Source organism: Topomyia yanbarensis, chromosome 2 (assembly GCF_030247195.1).
Source record: "Topomyia yanbarensis strain Yona2022 chromosome 2, ASM3024719v1, whole genome shotgun sequence".
NCBI classification, from domain to species: Eukaryota; Metazoa; Arthropoda; class Insecta; order Diptera; family Culicidae; genus Topomyia; species Topomyia yanbarensis.
The window spans coordinates 82,364,697-82,374,870 of NC_080671.1; the positions used below are offsets into that span (position 1 = coordinate 82,364,697).

The 10,174-nt window shown below is 41.2% G+C and overlaps 1 protein-coding gene across 1 annotated transcript; it reads right to left on the minus strand.

Moving 5' to 3' along the window:
- Positions 1 to 2,449: 2,449 nt before the first annotated feature.
- On the minus strand, positions 2,450 to 9,959 carry LOC131678646 (uncharacterized). The gene is made up of 4 exons (XM_058958885.1): positions 9,519 to 9,959; positions 4,009 to 4,539; positions 3,278 to 3,947; positions 2,450 to 3,097 (listed from the first exon to the last, which is right to left on the minus strand). The coding sequence occupies exons 2-4, from the start codon at positions 4,150 to 4,152 to the stop codon at positions 2,847 to 2,849; spliced, it is 1,065 nt and encodes a 354-aa protein (XP_058814868.1). The 5' UTR covers positions 4,153 to 4,539; positions 9,519 to 9,959; the 3' UTR covers positions 2,450 to 2,846.
- Positions 9,960 to 10,174: the final 215 nt, after the last annotated feature.

The following is a 10,174-nucleotide window of genomic DNA, read 5'->3' on the forward strand; positions in this document are numbered from 1 at the left end:
CGTGTACCAGCCACTAGTATCCGGCTTCTGGCCGCATTATTCTCGTTCGTCACTATCTGGCACTCTTCATGGAACCACCCGCTTCGTTGGCGCCACTGAGCTGTACCTATCACTTCTCGCGCCGTTATAGTCACAGTTTCGTGGACAGCCTCCCACGTGCTGTTAACATTGCCAGTTACGTTGGTCTCATCTATCCGCTCATCCAGCTTCTGGCGATACTCAGTTGATACACCTTCAGCCGAAAGACGTTGGATATTTAATCACATCGTTCTGTTTTTTTCTTTGGCTCGTGACGCTGGATAACCGTACACGCATCTTTGCAACTACGAGATAACGATCCGAGTCGTTGGGCCTCTGAAGGTCCTCACATCACTGACGTCAGAGAAATGCCGTCCATCTACCAGTACGTGGTCTATTTGGGAACAAGTACTGCCATTTGAGTGTCTCCAACTGTGCTTTTGGATATCTTTAGGTACATAATAGGTACTACTGATTGCTATCCTCCTAGCAGCAGCGAAAGTTACAAGCTGCAGGCCATTACCATTGGTAGCAGAATGAAGGCTCTGCGTACCAATAATTGGGTAAAAGAACTGCTCTTCCCTGAGCCCGGTAGAGTACCTTATATACGACATTGAGTATCGTTTTGCCTTGATAGTCATTACATTCGCGTTATTGACCCTTTTTGTAGATCCAACCAGTCAAAATGCATTTCATTCTCCATCCAGATAGTACCAATCACGCAGCGGACTGCTTCGTACAGCGGGTCGAAAAAACGCTTGACAATTTGTCGGAGAACAATTGGCGAATTTTCTTTGTGTCGGTGCCTAAAACTCCATTGAATAACAAGAAGGCAAACCGGATTAATTACGCTGCTCGTTCACATACTTCCAGAACGATTTGGGCTTAGATTTCAGTTGAAGCTCGACGTGTCTGAAAAAGGCACTGCTTGTTGTAACATTTAATTCGCAAGGGACTGGAAGATGTGGAGTATATTTTACAATTTAAAGAGCCATAGTACTCAAGGGAGAGCGAGGAGTTGAAGGAAGAAAGTTTAGAAAAGCGTAGCATAGGGTCATATGAGCAAGCTTCGAATTCCCGACTTAACCCGCAGGAGTCAGGATATTTTGGCATTTAAAGTGCGAATCACCTGAATCTGCGGCGTGTCCGAACAAGCGTAAAGTCACTTAGGACGGAGCGTAATCCCAAGACTTACAAAGCAGAAGTCCAATGTACGCCCATTCTTATTGATGATATTATTGGTTTGCCGAGGAGTTACGCTGCTGTAGTTGTCCAGAGTACACCTGGCATTGTTGATAAGCGCAGATTTTTGTGTATCCAATCATAGAAATCCATTCCTTGCCTGGCGCCATCTCAAGCCAGGTAAGTGAAAGTCGCAAAGTATAAAAATATCGTCAGACGGGGCGATCGAGGTGATGAAAGCAACGGAGGAAAGATGTACATCGACACGACACACAGAAACATATTGCGATCGGCAAGTTGCACTGATAGCCACACTTGCTCGGAGTTCGCTCACTGATCATCGTTGGCCACTTTGGATTTTATACCATGGCGAATGGCGATAAACACACTACCACCTGTTTGATGGATGTTGATAATCAAATAACTGGCGAAATCGATGACGGTTGTCGACCAGCCATGTCTCGGTCCATGCAATAACGGCATAACAGGAGTTCGTGGTCGCGAGCAAATAGCTGTCCGTTGATGAATTTAAGCCACAACCGCCACAACCATTCTGGTAGTAAACGTCAATGTTGTTGGAGGACGGATCAGGAGGAACAGAAAACGAAGCCATTCTGCAAGGAAGGTATTGGTAGAGCATTTCAGAGTGCTGCAAAGATTTTGCTCAGTTCCCATAAGTTTGTCCTAGCTAACCCGATAGGATGTGCGTAGCAATCTGGCAGGGCTAATAACTTAGCGGAGCGAACACCAGGTTCTGCCATTGATAGATGTGTAATGGATTAAAAAATTGTGCGCGAAAGAAGCAGGTTCTACTGCTTGCTTTCATTTCTAGTGAAAAACATGAAAAAATTAATAACGGATAAGCAAAGTGATATGCTAATAAAAAATCTGTGATGTTTTGGGATAACTACAGAGTACGTAAAAGACAGCTGAAATTTGAATTGGTAGACGCGAGAAAACACGTAATCCGTTCACAGCTTGTGAACTCTAACATACTGGCTATGGTTCGCTGCCACAATATTTTACGCGTCTACAAGTTTCAGATTCTCAGCAGACAGCAAACTTATACTGGTAAATAAATAAAATAAAGTAACCGTGCCTAACCTAAAACCTTCTCGACTCACTATAACAAAGCATGCAATCAGCCATCCCAGCCAGCTCAGGAGTGTGAACAATCCCGCTGAACATATTTACAAATAAATCCCGATAAGGTAGTTCATTTTTAGTTTCCGAAAATATTCGACTGAGGTACAGAACGATATTTTTATCGTTTACGTGTTGTGCACATTGTCTCAATTAGTCAAAAAAAGCAAACATAGCAGGGTGTGTTTTGAGGTGCTTAAATTAGCGCAATTGTTCAAACTTTGGTTTAATCTCTCCCGCACGTGGTATATGCCAGCACAGTCATTCTGTTATCACCGTGTTTACGCGCTTTATCCGCGGTCACCAATTCTCGTCAAAAATATTAGATTCTTTACACCATGTTAAAGCAGAACTATTATTTCTACTAATAAACAAAACAGTAGACAACTTACTCCATAACCTCTGTGTGTGCTAATATTGGTTTGTTCTTTCAATTGTGTATCTAAAGTGAAAGAGCGTGAAGATGGGTGCCGGAGAACGATAGACCTTGAAATTCCACCTGATTATTCTTCCGTAAAGGGATGCTCCGATGTGTCGGTAATGTTTTTCCGCCGATTCTCTAGAATTCTGGTTGCCTGCTCGAGCGTTTCCACTGAGTACAGCCCAGTCGATTCCTCGTGTGTTGAGTATTTGCTTTCGTCGAATCCGAACGTCAGCCCGAGGATGATGTTGAAGGCAGAGGTGTCGTAAGCGTGACAACCCGAGTAGCGATACTGAGGTTTCTTGTTGTACTTACATCCTCCCGATTGGGCGCCTGTGGGAACAGTGAAACAATTAACTCTTCATCATACCCAGATAATTCGATATTTGTTTAAAGATTGCCGTTCTCAGTGATTGCGGATTTCAAACTCAAAAGAGATATGCGCTATTGCCTGAGTTGTGAAATACACCTGATAACAGTATGCATCGAGATAGGGACGGGCAGAATGCTTACCTATAGGATGCAAGCACTCGGGAGTCAGCATACACCTTACCCATGGTAGCATAATTTGATCGTTCACAGTCGGTTTACTGACAAAGAGCACAAAGTCCAACGAAACCATCGGTAGAAACAAAAAGTTGTCTGCATCCGTATCGAAATAGTCGAACATTTTCGGATGCGTTCGACTGGTGACTGCTTGCTGGGTGGTCCACCCCATCACGCCACTGCCGTTCTCAGTCTTTAGTCGTAATTCGGCAAGCTCCTTGCCAGTGCCTCGTAATCGAACACTGTTCTCGGTAAACAGAATCGTGCGAGCCCGGGACAGCGCATCGTGAATGATGATTGGCCGGAAGGCGTGCATGTTCTCGTCTGTTATGTACGATGGCAACGAGCTTACATCGTAGGTTATCACAGTACAGCGGGAGCTATTGCAGAAGGCCTGCAGCGCGTGCAAATCGCTCTCAGATAAACCGAGATCGTATATAAGTAGTTGCTCGTTCGGTAGCTTTGCAGCGATATTTTGTGCATAGAGTATGGTGGAAGCCACCTCGCCAGCGAGGGCGTACGTCACTACAGAGAAGTTGCAACGCGTGCCGTTGTATAGTGAATGACTGAAGCCAAGCAGGGCGAGATACTTGGGATCCATTTCCGGATGATGCTCACTCGCTTCCCGGAGGTTGTTCTATTAAAAGTATAAAAATTATTTTCACGTTCACACCTTTATAAATAGTAAGTAGACTCACCTTTAGGTTCCGCAACTGCTCATGCGTTTGTGACACAATACTTTTGATCGAATCATTCTGTTGGCCGGCGGGGCCAAGCAGTATCAACAGCAAACTAGTGCCAATCACGGCGACCAGAACTAGCAGAAAATGTTTCGTTCGCATTGCTGTTAGTTGATCGGTTTGGGTGCTATTCAATACCTTATCTATTTTTGGTGAATACGTATGACTTAATTCCTAAATCTAGAGTAGGTAGCGGAGATTTGACGTTTGTTGTTAAATCTGTACGAATTACTTGTGTTCTGCCTTTCCGTGGTGTGCTGTGGTAATCCTAATGAAGGTGGTCAAATCCTTGGTGAAAATTGGCCTGTTCCGTAGTAAAAGACTGCAGGAGCATTTACGAACAGGGACAATTGCCGTCGTCCGTCTCTATCGATTGTTTGTCGTTAAGAGTTGAGGAATGTCGGTTGCCTTATGAGCTTTAGCTATTCGATCACACTAGAGCACCTCCTCATCGTTACCGTACAGAGCGCTCTCGAAGGTTACTAATATCTGTGGAGAGGAAGATAAGGGCAAGGCATTATAAGTAACCATGAGTGTTGATAGGTTTCGGCAATCGCAATATGATTCATTCTGCTGACTGATCGTTTACCATAATGTAAGAATAGCCGTAAAAATCGGTCACAGCAAACTAGGGAGTGTCGATGATGGTTTGCCCTGTTGATGTTAACACTGACGGTATATCAACTCAACTTTTATAACATTAAGGGGATAAGAGTTTCAACGTGAGAAACAAAGAACTTTTTTTTCATAAAATGCGGAATTTTTCGTGAAAAATAGCAATTTTTATTTCAAATGAGTAAAAAACCACCTTAATTGTAAAAATACCTTCAATAGTTTGAGCTTGAGTTTGTTCGACCAGCCCTGGCTGCTACTTGGTTATTAATAGGAACTAGCTTAAATTGCACAGGGAATCATTAGATAAAAATGTTTGGCCCAGACTGGGAGTAACAAATCATCCTTCAATGTACAACTCCTGGGAATCCCAAAACGTTTATTGACCAATACCGGCGCCGGCCAGGCCCGAACGTAGGAAAGCAGTAGGAAAGGGAAGGAATGTTAGTCCGACAGTTGCTTTTACTAGAAGCCGTATATACTACTGCGCACTCCACAAGTGTCACGGGAGGAGAGAGATTTTTAGTAATGATAAGTATTCGAAATTGAGTTGTAGTTCGCGCGCAATTCAAGATTTTGGGAGTCTCTGGCCATCCGGCCACCAGGAGACTCATTATACACATAAAATATGTTTTAGGAATATCGTAATGGCGAATATAAAAGACAATGTGTAAAATTATACTTTATAGAGTAGTTTATGTCGTTTCTGTTTACGTTATACGATAGGTGCGCTTTTTCATATTTTGAATATCTTGCGGCAATATACATGAAACTATAGCTTCTTTACGACGACACATAGATGTCATTTCATTTTCATTTTGCAGCGTTTGGTGGGGCAATGAGAGCGCAAGTCAGTCCAAGGCCGATGATAGGAGGGGTAATGGCAGAATAGTCTATGCGGACCACCAAAACGCCATGGGAGAGAAACAAGGTGTGAGTTGGGATAGGGTTAATGGATTGATGTATACTTGACGAATAATTGCGCTGCAGAATGTGATGAAAAGGTGCATTGAACAGTACTACTGTTGGCTGTTCAGAAATAAATACAATATGTTTCTCCATAAGGTTTGATAGCTAATGTATTATGTATTTTGTGATTATGTGATGCCAATTTATAAGTGTTAAAAAGTTCATTTTATCCCGTGGTTTTATCAAGTTTGTGAGACCGCAACCGTAGATGGGCGTGGAAGATCGCGAAAAGCTCAAGCGCTTGTATGTTCACCTGTTTGTCGCGTATGCCAGAACGCATGTGATTTCGCGTGTATAAATTCGATTTTGTAATTGTGTGGCCATATGCATATTCGCGTGTGTTCTTGAATGATCGCGCGGACCGTGAGTTTGTTGCTTAGTTTTTAGTGTACGGTTCAGGTACTAGAAGATAATTCCCCCATAACACTAGAGTTCCCTGTCACATTTCCATGGAATGTGTTGTCTAATGCATATGAGCCTCATTTTTTATTGGTCCAACTGAAGACATGAATCTAGACTGTTAAGAACGAGGACAGGGACATCCTAACGTGACCAACTCATGATCGCGCGAGCGGTTGGTTGTTGGCGAGATCGCGGGTATGTGTGGATGATTACAATTGCATGTTCGCGTTTGTGACCCGGTTTGTGTTATCGCGAAGGCTAGCGGCATTTGTACGTTTTGAATGAGATATTATGAGTGTATATGAGAGAATATGCAATTGATTGTGTTAGTGAGTGTTATAATGAATCTAAATTAAGATATAGTGATAAAAGGAAAAAGAACATGCCGAATTAAAAGAAGAAAAAAACTGATTTTTTTTTTGGTTTACATGAGTAGTGGAAAAGCAAACTAATAGAAGAAAAACAAAAATAGGCAAATGAAATAGAAGAAAAGAACGGGAAGGACGTATTCTAAGTTGCTTATATTTGGAAACATAGCTACTTTATTTGACGGTTTGGTTCGCGTGGATGATGGTTCTTCAAAATTACTAGGCATATTTTGAACATTTCACTTGATATGATCCCAATACTTTGGATAGTTCACTTAAATTTAAAATTCAATACATTGTGCAATTGAATGATGTTTACTTTAGATTTGGGTTTAAATTGATATGATTCGAGTACTTTGGCTAATTGCCTTAAGTTTCAATGCATTGTGCAAATTGAATATTTTATTTAGATATGTAATGAACCATCAACTATAGGATACTGCATCGGTCTGGATCTAGTTGAATAGATAGCAAAAATAATTCAATCTTCCAGTCGTCAGGGTATTCCTTCGCTTCTATCCACCAACTGAATCACGCGCCGTGTTGCTATTAGATTCTAGGGACCAACAGAATCCAAGGCCTCTAAGCTACAAATCCCTAAGCATAAAAATTTGTAGCCTGGAGTCCACCGCCAAGCCCACGGAGCAGAGTTAGTATTGTTATTGAGTATTAATTGAACAACACACATGTAACATGCAATAAAACTGCTTGGAATCGTCTAAATGTCAGAAAATGATAATTGCATTCCGTTAGAAGTTTCTCATGCTATACTGATCGGGACTGGATGATTGACGTGCGTCGATAAATTAATCGTACCTTCATTTATCCAATCCGAATGAATCGAATCGAATGCACGAATTGGTCCGGTAAAAAGTGATCATAAGAAGGATTACCCACTATTCTATCATATAAGCCAGTTCTGCATCCATTCCCTAACCCATATGTCACAAATACTCAGACGAACACATACACAGATAGACATACGACTAGCACATAACAATTTTACACTAGTACTAAAAACTACAATTATTACAACACAACACAACTAATAGGGTTCAACTGTTATTTTTTTTAATGCGCATGTGCACGTTGACGAGGTCGACCGATAAATCGACACACAATGACTCCCACTGCGAGCCGCGCTCAAAAAGACAGCCGTTAAGCTGTTGAACAATGTCTGCAAACACAGCCCACAGAAAAAGTCAATCCACGGCGACCCTGAATACAATAGGTCAACACCACTAGCGAAATACTCCGAGGAGGTGCTTGAGCGGTGGTGCCAGAAGCCAATGCCTTTGCAGTCCAGCCAAGTAAATTTGATGAGATCAATCCAATGTAATTTTTATTATCCATTATGTTACAATTCCTTCCCTACTAACAATATCTAATATCCGTAATATCTATGGAGATTGAGTGGGTTCCCCGTGTCTCCTTAAGTAGGTATTCAACTAACATTCCCTTCCTTTTTTGCGATCGTAAGAACATGGCCAGGTGTGTAGTGAACTATACTATTGTATAAAAAGATTTCACTGTTTCAGCCACCCATGATGAGTGCGGTCGTTTTTGCTATGCTATGCTAATATTGAATGATGAACTGATTTTGTGGCGGGGATGGATAAACTTTTTTTTACATACTGTAGCTCAGTTTTGCTTCAAACAAAATCTACATTATTAATGCATTTTTGTTTTAGATTCGGAGTGCCTGCACTAAGATGTGACGTTGTATATAACGCGTACGTCAAACTTGACGGATGGCCCACAACCGCTACTAAAGTAGAAGTATGGTTTCATGCTCCAAACTCAATTGAGTTTGAAAAAAAGCAGTGATTCCGCCTGGTACTGATATATAGTTGATATCTTATATTCAAGCTCGAAACATGAAAAAAGTTCCAAGGACATTTTGGTCTACACCTCAACGCTTTTATTACTGCTGCAAAAGTACGGTCTGCGGCACTAAATTAAATACAATTGGGATTGAAACAGAAAGCAGTGATTCATCTCGATACCACAATTTCTCATACATTCTACATCTACAGAAATTCGACGAGCGACTCTACTTATAAAGCGAACCCTAGTTGTTGAAAGAGTGATGAAGATGGTTATTCCCGTTATTGCAAAGCAATATTTGAACATTTGTTTACGTTAAGCTCGAATAACGACCAGCAATAAAGAATACACGAAAAAAGGAAAGTGTTAACAGTTGAGCTATTTTGGTCGATTATCGATTAGAACACATTTCCCTTCAAAGCAAAAAAATAAATAGCAGCTTCACAGCTCTTAGATAGGGTTTTAAAACACTGAGAATGTAAACAACAGAAAACCGTAAAAGCAAACAAATCAATTTTAACGAGTCATTAGACGGTAGTTGTTTGCCCGAGTTACATCAGAGTGCACTAAGAAAGCTAAAGTAGGTATAGCATACGCAATGCACTTAAACTCGATGGGAAGAATGGTTTATTTACATTGTTGTTTTTCTATACTGTCAACTACTTCTACTAGAACCTAGCCAGTGTTTAAAGTAGTATACGTTCCGTCTTTCTTGCCTTGTTCGTCCAATTTTATCGAGGGAGAGGATAATAAGTGCCTGCCTACATCCATAGAGATAAAACAAACAATTGACATTAATCTCAGTAATTATTCAGGTCATCCTTAATTGCCCGTTACATATTAGCTTCATGAACCGCTATACAGAAAGAACCTTGCGTCATATAAATATATTCTAGTTGTGCTGCCCAGATACATTATTAAACTGGCGACGGGCCTAAAATGCAGACAGGCTGTACGCATGATTTACAGCAGCAAAAAAACGGTCCACCCGAAAAAAATGTACTAGCTATAGACTATATTGTTTCGTAACTGTTTCATCGTGAGTCTTTGTGTTTTTGGCTATAAATTCGCTAGAACCTGTTTCCCGAGTCGCAATTTTAATTTCCTTGGCCTGACTCATAGTTGTACTAGCAGGTTATCGCGTTCAGTAAAATTACAAATTATCATTTAAGGGGTAAGTCAACATTATTATCAGCCCAGCACCATTCGCAATGTTTACATAAACTAATGCTGGGCGTGATTCTATAGAACACTCAAATGCCATTGAAAACCTTATCGGACGCTACCAACCTGTAGTTTTCGAATCCGATTCTTCTGATGCCGGGACATTCTGAGCTCTAGGTCAGCGCAGCAGCGATGCTTTTTTTTTTATTTCTTCTTATGCGGATTTATACGTTTCATGCAAAATGTAATCTTTCCAATCATAATGTATTACATATTCAAATCTTCACAAACTGCGGCTGAGCAAAAAATGGTTTCACTTTCGACATCCTCCTGCGGGGAAACACTTTCAATGTTTTTTTTTTGGGAAAACCGAACTTGGTCGCGCTGTTTCTAAACCGCACCCCGAAATATTCGAATACCAGTTTTGGTATAGTTGCACAGCACAATTTTACTGTCGAAATAAAGATTCTACTAGAAATTACTATTTTTTCGATAGAAAATCGCGAACTTTTCTCGTCTCCTGCGTTATTTGGGTGTTGCAGCAAGGGTGACAGAAGCAAGAATGTGAATGTGACACTTGTTCGTCAGTGCATAGAGGTGTCCGCTCTGTGTTGGTATGGATGTACGGCTGTGAAGGAAAACGAACCGTTTGCACAAGAGGAAAACAAACGACTTTTGGATTGAGGGCAGGGCAGGAATTACAAATTACGAGATCTTTGTGTGAGTTTGCTCAACGTCGTTCATCTCTATTTGGAAGATGCAAAAGGCAAAAGAAAAACAAC

What these genes read in the sequence shown, in the direction of transcription:
- LOC131678646 (XM_058958885.1), bottom strand. Translation starts at nt 4,152, where the DNA reads ATGCGAACGAAACATTTTCTGCTAGTTCTGGTCGCCGTGATTGGCACT. An exon ending in AGCAGTTGCGGAACCTAAAG is followed by an intron (nt 3,948 to 4,008) that starts GTGAGTCTACTT and finishes TACTTTTAATAG; the next exon opens with AACAACCTCCGGGAAGCGAG. An exon ending in CGAGTGCTTGCATCCTATAG is followed by an intron (nt 3,098 to 3,277) that starts GTAAGCATTCTG and finishes CTGTTCCCACAG; the next exon opens with GCGCCCAATCGGGAGGATGT.